Source organism: Syngnathus scovelli, chromosome 8 (genome assembly GCF_024217435.2).
Source record: "Syngnathus scovelli strain Florida chromosome 8, RoL_Ssco_1.2, whole genome shotgun sequence".
NCBI lineage: Eukaryota > Metazoa > Chordata > Actinopteri > Syngnathiformes > Syngnathidae > Syngnathus > Syngnathus scovelli.
In genome coordinates, this window is record NC_090854.1 from 2,982,686 (window position 1) to 3,000,163 (window position 17,478).

Genomic DNA, 17,478 nt, shown 5'->3' on the forward strand with positions numbered 1-17,478 from the left:
ATACGCGTCCTTTAACACAGAGGTGGCAGTAAATGGGAAAAGACCCAATGCAAAGACAATTTGCTGTTTATATTAATGTATTTTAATTACAGTATGTAACATTTTAAGAGAATGCAAAATCTCACAGTGGATTCTTTTTTTCTTCTTTCAAATCTATAAATAGTCTTGTCCAGACCCATCACCAGGCCTCAGTGTTTAAATGCGTGTGTGCGTGTGCGTATGTGTGTATGCATGTGCGTGTGTGTGTGTGCGCGTGCGTGCGTGTGTGTGTGTGTGTGTGTGGGGGGGGGGGGGGGGGCAATTATTGCTAACCTATAAACAATTGCATGCAGTTGCGTGGCAACAGTACAAACACACGGTTTGAACCTACTTTGCGGCATGATAGGCTATTGCACATTTTTAGCCTTTTTGTGAAACTGTTGTTGGAGTTTACTGTAAAACTAACAACACAAGTAAAATAATTACACACATTGTATATTTAAATAATGAAGATGCTTTTTTTCTTTAAAACATTGTTAATGCTAATGCTAAAGTCATTGGTGGATCTCATTCAAATGCTAATGATAAAATTAGTATTGTCTTTGTTGGTGTTATTCTCATAGGTTGCAAATATTCACAAACACAGACTGTGGAAAAACATTCAGGCAAGTACGATAACAATACTCAAAAGCAAATTTGAGTAAATTCTTCCCAATATCTGAAAAACAAGTTGTATTAAGTGTTCAATTGCAACTTTTTCCTTGTGTACGTTATCCATGCACAGCACCAAACTGCCCCTAAGAGGCCAAAGCCCACGGGAGCCACCAGTATTTGTTTAACCCCCCCAATTGCTATTGATGTAATACATTGTTGTTTTTGTTACCTAAATAAATGATTTTCTTGTTGTTGTTACATATGAACTTGTGTTTACAAAGATTCAATGGTTTTCCCTTTCCTCACGTATACAACGATCCAAGGAGGTTTTGTCAAACCAACACTCATTTCTGTATGACATGGCATAAAATACAATCTCCGAAATCCCAGGTTAGACACAATAAATCCCAAGACTTGTGAAAATGAAATCAGGGATAATAAACATCCATCCATCCATCCATTTTCTGAACCGCTTAGTCCCCACGGGGGTCGCGGGCGTGCTGGAGCCTATCCCAGCCGTCATCGGGCAGTAGGCGGGGGACACCCTGAACCGGTTGCCAGCCAATCGCAGGGCACACAGAAACAGACAACCATTCACACTCACACTCACACCTAGGGACAATTTGGAGTCTTCAATCGGCCTACCATGTTTTTGGAATGTGGGAGGAAACCGGAGCGCCCGGAGAAAACCCACGCGGGCCCGGGGAGAACATGCAAACTCCACACAGGGAGGGCCGGAGGTGGAATCGAACCCGCACCCTCCTAACTGTGAGGCGGACGTGCTACCCAGTGCGCCACCGAGCCGGATAATAAACATGATAAATAAATTTGGGTAATGCTTATGTAGTAAGGTAATTTACCCCCGTCCCCGTCTTGCATAGTTGTGTTGCATGTTTTATCCCATTTTTCTTGCTGATGATTGAATAAATAATTTTCATTTTCCTCCATAGGCAGCCAACCCAGGTTCTGTTCTTGAGGACTTCGTCCGTTGGTACTCTCCCAGGGATTTTTTGGAGGAGATCGTCAACGAGAACGGTCAAACAGTCTTGAAAGGCAAGCTAAGTCCAAGGATGAAAATTCCAGGCAACATATGGGTAGAAACTTGGGAGAATGCCAAGGCTATACCTGCACATCGCCAGAGAAGGCTTTTTGATGATACCAAAGAAGCAGAAAAGGTCAGAAAATGCTTGGACCCTTCAAATTATTAGCACATAAGTCAAAGTCAAAGTATAAATTAATGTATAATAATTGCATTTTTATTTGTATATAACATAATGCATTGCACTGCAAACCAACAAATCAATGACAACTGGGCCCAGTCAAACTACTTGTAGTGTGGACATATATGTCGCTTTGGTGATGAGCTATCCGACTGAGTCAAGGAGCAGCACTGAGGAGGTTCACAAGCAGAAAAAAGTCAATCATGGCACACTCTGGGTCATTTTGAAGGAGTTTTTCTAAAATAACCAATTTCAATGCGCTACGAACAAACAGAAGTGCCAACAGGCTAGCTCATTCAAGATTGGCGTGCCAAACAAGGAATTTTACTTCGGTACATCGCAGCCCGTTCAACATTTAGGTGACTAACAACATTCAGAACGTGTGAAAAAATGACAAATATTATAGCTTGCAAAAACTTGGTGAAGCATATTGTGGTCAATGATCAATCAACGTTAATTTATATAGCACTTTTCTATTTACAGTGTCCTCTCGTTATATCGAGGTTCACTTTTCGGGGCCTCACTGTTTTGCAGATATTTATGGGAATGTCAAGAGTATCATGCTTTTTCTAAATTTATTTACTTATCCATCCAGCCATCCATTATCCACCGCTTATCCAGGGTCGGGCTGCGGCTGTAGCAGCTTACCTTTCCCCGGCCACTCTTCCAGCTCTTGCTGAGGGATCTCAAGGCTGGAAGACAGTTTGTCAAAGTCTGCTTTATTGTCAATTTCTTCACATAAACAAAGACATCGAAATTACGTTCCCACTATCCCACGGTGACAAGACATAGTTCACAATGTACATACAAGTAAACAACACTAGAAAAATAAAACAAGAAGGCACAATCAATGAATAAATAAGAGTGATTAATAAATAAACAAATACCGTATTTGCCGGTGTATAAGTCGACCCCCTAAAATTCGACGGAAATTTACGATTTTATGATATATCCTTTGTATAAGTCGAGCTCCATTGTTGCATTATATTAAACTTCAAAATTCAATATGTGAAATTTATTGACGAAATGTGTTCAAATTCCGGGAGGCCTTGCGCATGCGGCTGTTTATAAGCACCGCGGAGGAGATCGCGGAGCCTCATTCGACTTCCAGCGGCCGGCGAGCTCGCGCACGCCGCCCGGCACCACCGGGAGGCCGGAAATAGCTCCAAGCCGAGCGGATCGGCACTTTATAAGCACCGCGGAGGAGATCGCGGAGCCTCATTCGACTTCCAGCGGCCAGCGCACTCGCGCACGCCGCCCGGCACCACCGGGAGGCCGTGCACACGCGCCAAGTGGCCGGAAATAGCTCCCGCCGAGCGGACCGGCTCTTTATAAGCACCGCGGAAGAGATCGCAGAGCCTCATTCGACTTCCAGCAGCCGGCGAGCTCGCGCACGCCGCCCGGCACATCCGGGAGGCCATGCGCACGCGCCAAGTGGCCGGGAATACCTCCCACGGAGCGGATCGGCTGTTTATAAGCACCGCGGAGGAGATCGCGGAGCCTCATCCGACTTCCAGCAGCCGGCGAGCTCGCGCACGCCGCCCGGCACAGCCGGGAGGCTGTGCACACGCGCCGGGTGGCCGAAAATAGCTCCGGCCGAGCGGATCGGCACTTTATAAGCACCGCGGATGAAATCGCGGAGCCTCATTCGACTTCCACCGGGCCGCGCACTCGCGCACGCCGCCCGGTTCAAATTTTCTAAGTGCCAACGGCTCTTGCGCCATAAAGAGTCCGCCTCGGCTGGTTCCCCATGTCGGCCAGAACAAGTGAAAATTCGGCCTCTTCCCCTGGAAGTCCGGCCAAGTTTGGCGAATATTTTCTAAGTGCCAACGACTCAACCGCCGTAAAGTGTCCGCCTCGGCTGCTTCCCCATGTCGGCCACCACAAGTGAAAATTCGGCCTCTTCCCCTGGAAGTCTGGCCAAGTTTGGCAAATATTTTCTAAGTGCCAACGACTCAACCGCCCACCGTAAAGTGTCCGCCTCGGCTGGTTCCTCCGGTCGGCCAGAACAAGTGAAAATTCGGCCTCTTCCCCTGGAAGTCTGGCCAAGTTTGGCGAATATTTTCTAAGTGCCAACGACATTCATTTAGACATGGTGATTGAATGTTTACGTACCGGTAGTTATTGTCGTTGCTTGACGCGCGATGACTCGCACATTCGCTCAATACCCAGTACTTCCCCCTAGCAGTCATCGTCGCTGCCTGGCTTTCTATGTCCGTTATTGAGGTGAGAATATTTGAAATTGTTGCTGAGGATGCGTGTTAATGCGACGAACGCTTTATAATGATTCAGTTTCTGCTGTTTGATGAGCCTGACGGACGCACACCCACGCACAATGAGATGCATGAGAAACAGCCTTGGTTACCATCACATTTGAAGCGATGAATACGAAGTTAGATTTTATGACTCGGTGTATAAGTCGAGGTCGATTTTTTTCGGTCGATTTTGGATCGAAAAAGGTCGACCAATACACCGGCAAATACGGTAACACAATAAATAAGTACAGGGCGCTACGCAGAAGGGAGAAGAGAGTTCAGGATCCTAACAGCCTGGAGAATGAAGCTGTTGGTGAGTCTGGCGGTGCGGGAGCGCAGGCTCCTGTACCTCTTCCCAGAGGGCAGAAGATCAAACAAAGAGTGAGCAGGGTGACTCACATCACTCTAGCGTGTCCTAGGTTGTCCCGGTGATCTCCTATCAGTGGGACATGCCAGGGAGGCTGGCTTGATTGATTGATTGATTGATTGATTGATTGATTGATTGATTGATTGATTGATTGATTGATTGATTGATTGATTGAACATTTATTGATCCTGGGGGTGGGGAAATTCAGGCCCCAGCAGTATTCATACCACAGAGCGGGTATATAAAAGACACACAGATGACATGAGCGCAACCCACTAGGCTCCTATAAGGCTCCCACACAACAGCGCCACAAAGAAAGCCAATAAGGGAGGAAGTTAAAAGCCATTAAAAGCAAAGCAACAAGACAAAGGAAAAAATAAGTAACAGCGGCCAACCAGCCCCCCTCAATACCAAGAACACCCCAAAACACACAAAATCCTCCACGGGGTCCATAAAGTCCCAATGATCGTCGTTACACACACGTCGTTATAGAGCTCTGTACACTAAAACCAGCAGACACAGAGACAGCTTCTTCCCCCAGGCTGTCGCTCTGATGAACTCACACCACTCTTAGAGTCTCAGAGTCATTACTGTGCAATAACATCCCGCTTTCCACACCTTTTTTGTCTACACTGTTTGTACTGTGTGTCCTCTCTGCATCCATTGCAGCCTGGTCATCCTAGAAGAGGGACCCTCCCATCTGTGGTCTCTTCTCAAGGTTTCTCATTTCCCCTAGCTGGAGTTTTGAGTTTTTCCTTGCCCTCTTGGGAGTTTAAGATCAGTTTAAGATCAGGGGGTGTTTGAGAATATCTTTCGTTCTTCACATGTCCTGAGTGTTGTTGTTAGTCACCTAAATGTTGAACAGAGGCTGTGATTTACCGAAGTCAAATTCCTTTTTTGGCACGCTCAAACATGGCGAATAAAAAACTCTTGAATCTTGAATTTGGGTGTGGTAAAATTTGTCCTCTGCATTTAACCCATCCCCGTGTGATTTTGATCCATCCCCTGGGGGAGAGGGGAGCAGTGCCGCACTCGGGAATCATTTGGTGATCTAACCCCCCAATTCCAACCCTTAATGCTGAGTGCCAAGCAGGAGGGAGGCAATGGATCCCATTTTTATAGTCTTTGGTATGACCCGGCCGGGTGTAAGGGCAGTCAAGTTCAACGGTGCCCAATGGACCGTGGTCGTGAATTGGGGAAAACATCACAAAACAGGCAACTGTGTGAGCAACGTCCCGGGCATCCAGTCGGGGCACGTGCAGATAGTCACCATGGGGCAGGCACGGCGAAGGTTGTTGGTTCCAACGAGTACGAGGGAGCGTACTCCTCACAGGGGTCGCCGCGACTCCGAGGCCAGGGCGAGGGACCCGGTCAGCACCGGCCGGATGAGCCGGAAGCCGTCGTAGAGTCACGCCAGTCCTGACTGACGAGTGCAGCCATCCCGGTCCCAGGGAAGAAAAATATCCGATCCGAAGCGATCTGCACATGCCGAGGTGCGGTAGAAGGCACCAGCATCGCCGAAAGGACAAATAGAAAGAAAGAAAATGGAGAAAAGAAGGAAATAAAGTAGAAAAAAGAGAACACTGCTGGGAGGCTGCCACTCACCGCAGCGCCATACCAAAAAAAAAAAAAAAAAAAGATAAAATTTCCAGGAGGCATCCTAATCAGATGGCCGAGCCACCGTATTTGGCTCCTTTCAACGCAGTGGAGCAGCAGCTCGACTCTGAGTCCCTCGCGGATGACCGAGTTTCCCACCCTATCTCTCAGAGAGAGCCTGGACAACGTGCAGAGGAAATCAATTTCGACCGCTTGTATCCGGGATCTCGTTCTTTTTGTGAGGGTGATGACGTCGCTTGACCGGTAAATTCTAAGCTTTGCTTTTCCGCTCAGCGCCTTGTTCATGACACACCGATACAGAGTCCGCATCACAACTGACACTGCACCGATCTGCCTGTTGATCTCCTGCCCTATCTTACCTTTACTATAGTCTCCGATTTTGAGGTACTGATTTTCATCTGAGTCACTTCACACAAACCGGCGAACCGCTCCAGTGAGAGTTGACAATTGCGGCTTGAAGAAGACAACAGAACCACATCATCAGCAAAAGGCAGAGATGGGATGTTGAGGTCACCAAACTGGATATCCACAACACCCCAGCTGCACCTAGAAATTCTGTTTATATGTTATAAACAGAATTCATGACAAAGGGCAGCCTTGGCAGACTCCAGCCTTCACTGCAAGCAAATTGAACTTACTGCCAGAACTGTGGTCCAAACTCTGACCGGTATAGGGACTGGATTGCCCTTATCAAGGGGTTCCACCACATTGCTCTTCCTGAATCTGAGCTTTTACCTCCTGTCGGAACCTCCCCTCCAGCACACCTGAATCGACCTTACCAGGGAAGCTGAGTAGTGTGATTCCTCTGTAGTTGGAACACAGGCTCCGGTCTTCTTAAAAAGGGGACCAACACCCTGGTCTGCTGATCCAGAGGCATTGTCCTTGATGTCCATGTGGTGTTGTAGAGGCATGCCGACCAGGACAGCCCCACAACATCCTGAGACTTAAGGAACTTGCAGATGTCAGACTAACATTCAATATTCCGGACTCTGCCGTGCATCTGGAGCGGCTAGCGTGCTATCGGGCGGACCGTGCCATTGTACGAGGGGGAAAGTTGCGAGGAGGTGGAATATGCGTCTACATCCGAGAAGAATGGTGCCGGGACTCTGTGGTGGTATGTAAGCACTGCTCGCCACTTGCAGAGTTTGTGATCATCAAGTGCCGTCCTTTTTACCTGCCGAGGGAATTTACCGCGATTCTGCTAGTCGCGGTATACATCCCGCCTTCCAACATCGCAGGCGACAGGATCGTGGCGCTTGGTGAACTGTACCAGGCTGTCAGTGAACAGCAGACAGCACACCCTGACGGTTTCACCATCTTCACTGGAGACTTTAATCATGCCAACCTGAAGTCTGTTTTCCCGAGGCTTCACCAGCATGTTACTTTTGCGACACGTAGAGACAGCTTCCTGGACCTAGTCTACTCTGCGCAAAAGGGAGCTTTCAAAGCCACCCCCATCTTGGGCTTTCTGACCATCTCACCGTTTTGCTTTTGCCCGCATACAGACAATTGGTAAAGGCATCCAGGCCGGTTCGGAGGCGGGTTCGGGTGTGGCCTGAGGGTGCCTCCGATGCACTTCGTGACTGCTTCGACACCACTGACTGGGACTTGTTTAAGCAGGCGGCCACCTACAACGATCGGACGGACATAGAGGAGTATACTGACTCTGTTTCCTCTTACATGACGAAGTGCATCGATGATGTGACTTGCTCAAAATCCGTCGTCACTCGCGCGAACTGGAAGCCGTGACTGACAGGGGCTGTCCTCAGACTGAGGGCCAGGGACAAGGCTTTCAGAGCGGGGGATGAGGCTGGCTTGAGGACAGCGAGGGCCGACCTGTCCCGAGGCATCAAAGAAGTGAAAAAGGCGTTCTCGTGCAAGGTCTCCACCCACTTCAAGGACAGCAAGGACGCACGTAGCCTTTGGCAGGGCATTCAGACCATCACGGACTACAAGCCCGCGCCGAGGAGCTGTGAGGGCGACGTCCGTCTGCTGAACGATCTAAACCGCTTCTTTGCTCGCTTCGACGCCCAGAACAGCACTTGCCCGCTTAAGACCACTCTCCCCCCCCCCCACACACACACACACACACGAGCAGCCCCTGCGCCTCTCTGCCGACGGAGTGAGGAGGGCGCTTGCCGCTATTGACACCCGTAAGGCGGCGGGCCCTGACAACATCCCGGGTCGAGCGCTGAAGGACTGCGCTGGGGAGCTGTCGGGTGTCTTCACGGACATCTTTAACATTTCCCTGCAGCAGGCCATCGTCCCCTCGTGTTTCAAGGCTGCCACCATCGTTCCTGTGCCGAAGAAACCTGCACCGTCCTGCTTCAATGACTACCGCCCCGTGGCACTGACGCCCATCATCATGAAGTGCTTTGAGCGGCTTGTCATGGATCACATCAAATCCGTTCTCCCCCCCACCATTGACCCTTTCCAGTTTGCATACCGTGCCAAACGGTCCTCTGAGGATGCCATCTGCTCTGCCCTCCACTCGGCCCTCACCCACCTGGAGAGTAAGGACTCATATGTGAGGTTGCTGTTTGTGGACTTCAGCTCTGCCTTCAACACCATTGTGCCGCAGCGACTCATCTGCAAACTCGACAAGCTGGGCCTCAGTACCTCCCTCTGCAACTGGCTACTGGACTTCCTCTGTCAGAGGCCTCAGGTGGTGCGTGTTGGCTCAGTCCATTGCTCTTCACACTGCTGACGCATGACTGCACTGCGACCTACAGCGACAACCGCATAGTGAAGTTTGCTGACGACACGACTCTGGTGGGTCTCATCACGAAGGGCGACGAGACTCGGTACAGGTCGGAAGTTGACCTTCTGACCACGTGGTGCAGGGGCAACAACCTCCTGCTGAACGTAAACAAGACCAAGGAAATCATTGTTGACTTCCGGAAGGGTCACACAAAACACCTGCCGCTGATCATCGACGGTGCTGTGGTGGAGAGGGTGAGCTGCACCAAGTTCCTGGGGGTGCACATCAGTGAGGACCTCTCCTGGTCCGCAAACACCTCGTCACTGGCAAAGAAAGCTCAGCGCCGCCTGAGCTTCCGCATGTGCTCCTCAGGTCGTCCTGTCTACATTCTACCGTGGCACCATTGAGAGCGTCCTCACCAGTTGCATCGCTGTCTGAGGTGGTAACTGCACTGAACAGAACTTGAAGGCCCTGCAGCGCATAGTGAATACGGTTGGTAAGATTATTGGTGCTTCACTCCCCTCCCTGAAGGACATTTACACCTCCCATCTCGCCCGCAAGGCAACCTCGATTGCGAGAGATGTGAGTCACCCGGCTCACTCTTTGTTTGACCTTCTGCCCTCTGGGAAGAGGTACAGGAGCCTGCGCTCCCGCACCACCAGACTCGCCAACAGCTTCTTTCTCCAGGCTGTTAGGACCCTGAACTCGCTACCCCCTTCTGCGTAGCGTGCGGCACTGTTGCGCTATTTTCTGGAATGTCTGCTGTACGCTCATTTGCTCCTTTTTTCTCCTCTTATTTATTTATTTGTTGTGTTATTTATTCATTATTTATTTAGCACGCTGTTGTTTACTTGTTTACTTGATTGTCTGTTGTGGGCCATGTCTTGTCACCGTGGGATAGGGGGGAACGAAATTTTGGTTTCTTTGTGTGTCTTTGGCATGTGGAGAAATTGACAATGAAGCTGACTTTGACTTTTTTTGACTTTGAAACCACCTCTGTGACTTAAATCCCAGAGATGGAAGGGCCCACCTCAATCTCCAGGCTCTGCGTCCTCATTGGAAGGCGTGTCGTTTGAATTGAGGAGGTTTTTGAAGTACAGTGATCCCTCGTTTATCACGGATAATTCCAAGAGCACTTGCGATACGTGAAAATCCACGATGTGCAGTAACTTTATTGTTACAATATCCACACAAGACTTAAATGAACTTTTATTGTATTTTTAAACACTTTATTGTATTTTCAAACACTTTTTTATGCAAACCAGATCCGGTTGAAGTTGGGAAATTGTGTAAAATGTAAATAAAAACAAAATACAATGATTTGAAAATCCTTTTCAACCTATATTCAATTGAATACACTACAAAGACAACATATGTAATGCTCAAACTCAAATTCAAATAATAATTAACTTTGAATTTCATGGCTGCAACACATGCAGTAGAAGTTGGGAAAGGGCATGTTTACCGCTTCGTTACATCACCTTTCCTTTTAATAACACTCAATAAACGTTTTGGAAGACAGGAGACTAATTCTCTTAGCTTCTCATGTGGAATTCTTTACCATTCTTGCTTGATGAACCGCTTCGGTTGTTCCAACAGTCCGGGGTCTTCCCTGTCATATTGTACGCTTCATAGTGCGCCACACATTTTCAATGGGAGACGGGTCTGGACTGCAAGCGGGCCAGGGGAGAACCTGGACTCTTTTACTTCGAAACCATGCTGTTGTAACACGTGCAGAATGTGGCTTGACATTATCTTGCTGAAATAAGCAGCGGCGTCCACGAAAAAGACGGCGCATGGATGGCAGCATCTGTTGCTCCAAAGTCTGTATGTACTTTTCAGCATTTATGTTGCCTTCACAGAAATTTAAGTCACCCATGCCATGGGAACTAATGCACCCCCATACCATCACAGATGCTGTCTTTTGAACTTTGCGTTGATAACAGTCCGGATGGTCCGCTTCCTCTTTGGTCCGGAGGCCACGACGTCCAGTGTTTCCAAAAACAATTTGAAAAGTGGACTCATCAGACCACACAACACCATTGTGCATTAGTCCATTTCACATGAGCTCGGGCCCAGAGAACCCAACGGCCTTTCCGGATGTTGTTCATAAACGGCTTTTGCTTTACATGGAAGAGTTTTAACCCGCGCTTACTGACGAACTGTATGTACTGACAGTGGTTTTCTGAAGTTTTCCTGAGCCCATTTGGTGATATCCGTTACACACTCATGTCGGTTTTTAAGGCAGTGCCGTCTGAGGGATCGAAGGTCATGGTCATTCAGTCTTGGTTTCCGGCCGTGGCGCTTACATGCAGTGATTTCACCAGATCCTCTGAACCTTTTGATGATATTATGGACCGTAGATGTTGAAATCCCTAAATTCCTTGCAATTTTGTTTTGAGAAATGTTGTTAAACTGTTCAACTATTTTCTCATGCAGTTGTGGATAAAGTAGTGAACCTCACCACATCCTTGCTTGTGAAAGACTGAGCATGTTTGGGGAGGCTCCAATCATGGTACCCACCTCTTCTCAATTAGCCTGACCACATATGGGATGTTCCAAGTAGGTGTTTGATGAGCTTTTCTCAGCTTTCTCTGTATATTTTGCCACCTTTCCCAATTTCTACTGGACGTGTTGCAGCCATGAAATTCTAAGTTCATTATTATTTGACAAAAAAACAATTAAGTTTATCAGTTTGAACATTAAATATGTTGTCTTTGTAGTGTATTCAATTGAATATGGGTTGAGATGGATTTTCAAATCGTTGTATTTTGTTTTTATTTACATTTTACACAATTTCCCAACTTCAACCGAATCCGGTTTGTATTTTTAAACACTCAAACATTTTAAGGTCAAACTGACTTTCTGAAACATTCTTAATTATTTATATATTTATACTACTTACATAAGGTCGGATGCCATATTTGTCAGGTGGTTCCATAACTTTGTCCTCACTCTCTGGAAACTCAATTGGTTCTTTTCCTGGTAGTCGTGTCAGAAACCTAGTGATAGACAGCTGCTGGTGTTACTTTTATTTCTCTGAGTTAAGGGACATATATCAGGGAAAATAGCCTTTTTTGCTTTTAAAGTTATTTTCTTGTGTATCTAGGAACACAAAAACATAGAATGTAGAAATGTGTAATATATCCCTCCAGGTGTCAGGTGGTTCCATAACTTTGTCCTCACTCTCTGGAAACTCAATTGGTTCTTTTCCTGGTAGTCGTGTCAGAAACCTAGTGATAGACAGCTGCTGGTGTTACTTTTATTTCTCTGAGTTAAGGGACATATATCAGGGAAAATAGCCTTTTTTGCTTTTAAAGTTATTTTCTTGTGTATCTAGGAACACAAAAACATAGAATGTAGAAATGTGTAATATATCCCTCCAGGTGTCAGGTGGTTCCATAACTTTGTCCTCACTCTCTGGAATCTCAATTGTAACAGACTCTTCCCTTGGTTTTTTTCGTGGTGGTCGTGTCAGAAACTTAGTGATAGACAGCTGGTGATGTTGCTTTTTTTCCCTCTGAGTTAAAGAACACATATCAGGGAAAATAGACTTTCTTTGCTTTTAAGGTTATTTTCTTGCGTATCTGGAGTATCCAAGTTAGGTCGTCCTCCGATGAGCTTCCATAGTAGAAGCTATACATTGGTAATAATGACTGTGGGGCACAGCTCCTCACAGCATCCCCAATTCAACCCTTCATGCTAAGTGTCAAGCAGGGAGGCATTGGGTTCCATTTTATAGTCTTGTTGGTATGACTCGGCCGGGGATCGAACCCACGACCTCCCAGTCTCAGGGCGGACACTCAAACCACAAGGCCACTGAGCTGGTCCAGGAGTGAAGAAAAGTGTAATATATCCCTCCAGGTGCTGCAAAGATACTGTTATGATCGTTTTGGGGGGCTATTTTTTTACTCTGTTCAGATTTCTCCATTTTCTATGATTTTTTTATTACATCTATTACATCACATCCGTTAGGGTGGGACAAACCAAACACCACTCTACCTTTTATACCTAGCCAGTCTCCGGATCTCACTCCTATAGAAATCTATGGAGGGAGTTGAAAGTACGTGTTGCCCAGCGACAGCCCCAAAACATTACTGCTCTTGAGCAGATCGGCATGGACGAATGGGCCAAAATACCAACAACGATGTGTGAAAACCTTGTGAAGACTTTCGGAAAACGTTTGACCTCTGTCATTGCCAACAAAGGGTATACATATAACAAAGTATTGATATGAACTTTTGTTATTGACCAAATACTTATTTTCCACCAAATAAATTATTTAAAAATCAGACAATTTGATTTTCTGGAGTTTTTAAATTTATTTTGTCTCTCATAGTTGGTGTACCTATGATGAAAATTACAGGCATCTCTCATCTTTTAAGTAGGAGAACATGCACAATTGGTGGCTGACTAAATACTTTTTTGCCCCACTGTATCCATCCATCCATTTTCTATACCGCTTGTCCCTACAAGGGTTGCGGGCGTGCTGGAGCCTATCCCAGCAGTCATCGGGCATTAGGCGGGGGACACTCTGAACCGGTTGCCAGCCGATCACAGGGCACACAGAGACGAACAACCATCCACACTCTCTCTCACACCTAGGAGCAATTTGGAGTGCTCAATTGGCCTACCAAGCATGTTTTTGGGATGTGGGAGGAAACCGGAGTGCTTGGAGAAAACCCAAGCGGGCACGGGGAGAACACACAAACTCCACACAGGGAGGGTTGGAGGTGAAATCAAACCGGCACCCTCCTAACTGTGAGGCGGACGTGCTAATCAGTGCCCCACCGAGCCGCCCGACTTTTCATGCATGGTATAGTTATTTGATACATAGTTTTTTTTTTTGTGTAGCAACTTGTATATTGTTAGAGTTCAGTGGTTTCCGATTGCCTCGGGCCGCCATGAAGGCAGCAGGGGGGAGGAGACGGGAAGAGGGAGACGCGAAGAGGGAGACGGGAAGAGAGATCCGGGGCGCTTTGTTGGAGTGATGCTACACACACGGTATGTTGGCTCGTATGTTGAACTCTTGTTTTGTGAAATAAAGAGCCGGTTACCAAACCCACGACTTGCCTGGTACTTTGGTAACGCTACAATATAGTTACAGTCGTATGCAAAAGTTTGGGCACTCCTGATCATTTTCATGATTTTCCTTTATAATTCATTGGTTGTTCGGATCGGCAATTTCAGTTAAATATATCATATCGCCGACAAACACAGTAATATTTGAGAAGTGAAACGAAGTTTAGAGGATTTACAGAAAGTGTGCAATCATTACTTGAACAAAAGTAAGCAGGTGCATAAATTTGGGCACTCCAACAGAAAAATGACCAATATTTAGTAGATCCTCCTTTTGCAGAAATAACAGCCTCTAAACGCTTCCTATAGCTTCACTGTGTTTGTCTGCTATAAGATATATTCAACTGAAATTGCTGATCCGAACAACCAATGATGTAGAGGTAAATCTTGAAAATGATCAGGGGTGCCCGAACTTTTGCATACGACTGTATCAAGTTCAAGTTCAAGTTCAAGTTTACTTTATTGTCAAAAATCCTATGTAACAGGGTTACCACAGAAGTTTGAAATTGCGTTTGACCAGTCTCCAATGTGCAGATTAACTAAAAACATTTAAATAAGACATTGACATAAATCTCTTTCTTTCTCACACACACATACACACAACACACACACACACACAGCTAACTTACTCATACTGAATTTACAATTTCTTTCTCTGACATATTCATTCACAACATAAACATAGACAATGCACACTTACACATTGCAGTCATTCAAACACTAACATGCTGATAAACATGTGCAGTACTATACAATAAAATACTCTCTCTCACATACACACACATGCACACACACACACACGGTGTGTAATAAGAGTATTGACAATACAGACCCACACACACACACATACATACACAGCAGCAGAAGTACAATCAGTGGTCATAGAAGTAAAGTGAAAAAGTGTATAACTGTATATAAGGTGCAAGAGTAAAGTGCCAAGTGGCATGGTGACTTTGGAATGTTCAAGTGGTTTTCCTCAGTGTGTTCATGAGTCTGATGGCTTGAGGAAAGAAGCTGTTACTCAGTCTGCTTGTGCGGGACCGCAGGTTGCGGTACCGCTTCCCTGATGGTAGAAGGGAGAACAGTCTGTGTGCAGGATGAGTAGTGTCTTTGATGATGTTCATTGCCCTCTGTATATAGATCTGTGGAGTAATTGGAGCCTCAACTGACGATGAATCTGACGCCAGTGGCGCATCTACTTCCAGAGTCAGCAGCGGTGTTTTTTTTTGTGTTTTTTTTAAGTGGCGCAGAGGACGAAGATTTCGATGGACTTAATGATTTGGAGTGACACGGATGGTTGGATAGAATTGTCATTTATGTAATGGTTGTAAATTTCAATATACAACGATGTTTGTCATAGACACATTTATTTAGTCACGTTTCTCACTGCAACCGCTCTCACAGGCTGAACAGCAAAAACTAGCAACGCTTACGTGAGACCCTCCCCCACAATGCATTGCATCGGAAGTTAACAATAGTTATTTGATGTGTAGTTTATATCTAGTTATATAAGCCAGTGTTCCCTCTAAGCTGCGCAATTGCGCACTGGTCGAGCAGTCTGTGCGCTCAAGAAACTCCATGCTGCGCACAAAATAAAATTCAGCATAAACTGATTGATTAATATCTAATGTTAGACGTAATCTAATCTAATTAAGTGGACGAATGATTTTCTTTCTGTGCCTTTTTGTAGTGTAAATCAGTAATTGACAGATGTCCAGCCAATGATATGACATGGTTCACTTACGCTACGTAGCCAATCATAGCATTGACAGTGCCTGAAAATGTGTCCTGCCCATTCGTGCTGTGCAGGTTAGGGTTAGTCAGTGCGATGGAGTCAAGAGATGCAAATGCTAAGTGAGCTAACCCCTTATCATGACGAAACGAACGAGCAGCGACACATCCAGTCGCATAGCCAAAGTACATAAATAAGAGATGCGGCGGTTCTTTTAAGATGGAATGGCTGTCGGAGTGTGTGCAAATAAAAGAACAAAGGGTGTGAAGCTGGGTGCGATTTTCTCTTTTTGGAGTGAGAAAGCATGCAGTGAAGCCAAAGTGGCAGGCGAGTTTACGGAGGGAAAAATATGGACAGAAAGGTTCATACACAAAGGATAAAGATTTCGACGTATTTAATGATTTGGAGTGACATGGATGGTTTGATAAACGTGTTATTTATGTTATAGTTATTTGAACAAGTATTAATGTTGCGTCAGGCACGTTCTCACCTCCTCTTTTGTGTTTATGTAACGTTAGCATACCGTATCATTTAGCCTGTTGTTACCTCTTCATGTATTGTTCTTGGTGTTGGATTTTGTCAAGTAAAGTTCTCCCAAAAATGCGACTTTATTCCAGTGCGACATATGTTTTTGCTCTTCTTTATTATGGCTGGTGCGACTTGTACTCCGGAGCGACTTATAGTCTGGATAATACGGTAGTTATATCAAATGGATTGATTGATTGATATCTTTATTTCGAACATCCAAAACAAAAATGAAAAAACAAAACAAATCACACTCTAAAGTGCCACATATAAGTCCATACAACAAACAAACAAAATATAAACCAACAAACAAAAAAATACATAAATAAATAAATAATAATAATAATACATAAGTAAATAAATCAATAAAGAATGCTCGAAAAGGAGTAGGAAGAAGCATAGCTTTTTAGATTCCTACCCCTTTCTCACTTTATCCATTAAACCAATGATTCAACATATATTGTAATTCTACAACAGAACACAAGTAACACTTTCACACTTATTTTTCTGTTTCATTTTAACTTGTGTGTAGCCCTTTGGCACTTTTAGCCTTTGTACCCGCTAAACAACATATTTTTGTACATTCTTTTAAACTGGTGGATATTTGGACTTTGCTTGAGTTCCTCACTTAGATTGTTCCATAGTTTGACCCCAGTTATAGTGATGCAGAAACTTTTTAAGGTTGTTCTTATGTTTAAGATTTTGAAGTTGTGATTCCCCCTTAACTTATAACCGCCCTCCCGATTCCTAAATAAGTTTTGGATATTTTCTGGTAGTTGTTTTGCTTTTGCCCTATACATGATGATTGCTGTTTGGTAAGATACTATGTCAGTGACTTTCAATAGTTTGGATTGTATGAAAAGTGGATTTGTGTGTTCCAAGTAGTTGACCTTATTGCTCTTTTCTGCAGAATGATAAGTGGCTGTAGTGAAGTTTTATAAGTATTCCCCCAAACCTCAGCACAGTAATGCAAATAGGGCAAGACAAGAGAACAATAAAGTGTACGAAGTGAATGATAATCCAGTAATTCTTTTGCTTTGTATATGATTGCCATGCTTCTTGAAATTTTAGACTTTACGTTTTTGATGTGTGGCTTCCAACTCAGCCTGTCATCTATTATAACCCCAAGAAATTTGTTTTCCTGCACTCTTTCAATTTCAGTCCCATCTATTTCTATTCGTATCTTTATGTTCGCTTTGCCAAATACCATAAAATTGGTCTTACTTACATTTAATGATAATTTGTTCCAGTCGAACCACATTTTTATTTTTTTCATTTCCTCATTCAACACTGATTCCACTTGTTGGATGTTATCACCTGAACAAAAGATATTTGTATCATCTGCAAAA

At 45.2% G+C, this 17,478-nt stretch overlaps 1 protein-coding gene and 1 long non-coding RNA gene across 12 annotated transcripts in view; one reads left to right on the plus strand and one right to left on the minus strand.

Annotated features, from left to right (window-relative positions):
- LOC137840569 (uncharacterized) overlaps nt 1-17,478 on the minus strand; it is a 211,741-nt gene that overhangs the window by 126,783 nt on the left and 67,480 nt on the right. The window lies entirely within an intron of this gene.
- The window catches only part of rab3gap1 (RAB3 GTPase activating protein subunit 1), a 168,683-nt gene that overhangs the window by 100,652 nt on the left and 50,553 nt on the right, over nt 1-17,478 (plus strand). For 9 of the 10 annotated variants that reach the window (XM_068651739.1, XM_068651737.1, XM_068651738.1 and 6 more), the window contains one exon: nt 1,584-1,808. The exons of the other annotated variant lie outside the window; for it this stretch is intronic. In XM_068651739.1, coding sequence (XP_068507840.1) covers nt 1,584-1,808 — 225 coding nt within the window. The remainder of the gene's footprint in view (nt 1-1,583; nt 1,809-17,478) is intronic. 10 annotated transcript variants of the gene reach the window in all.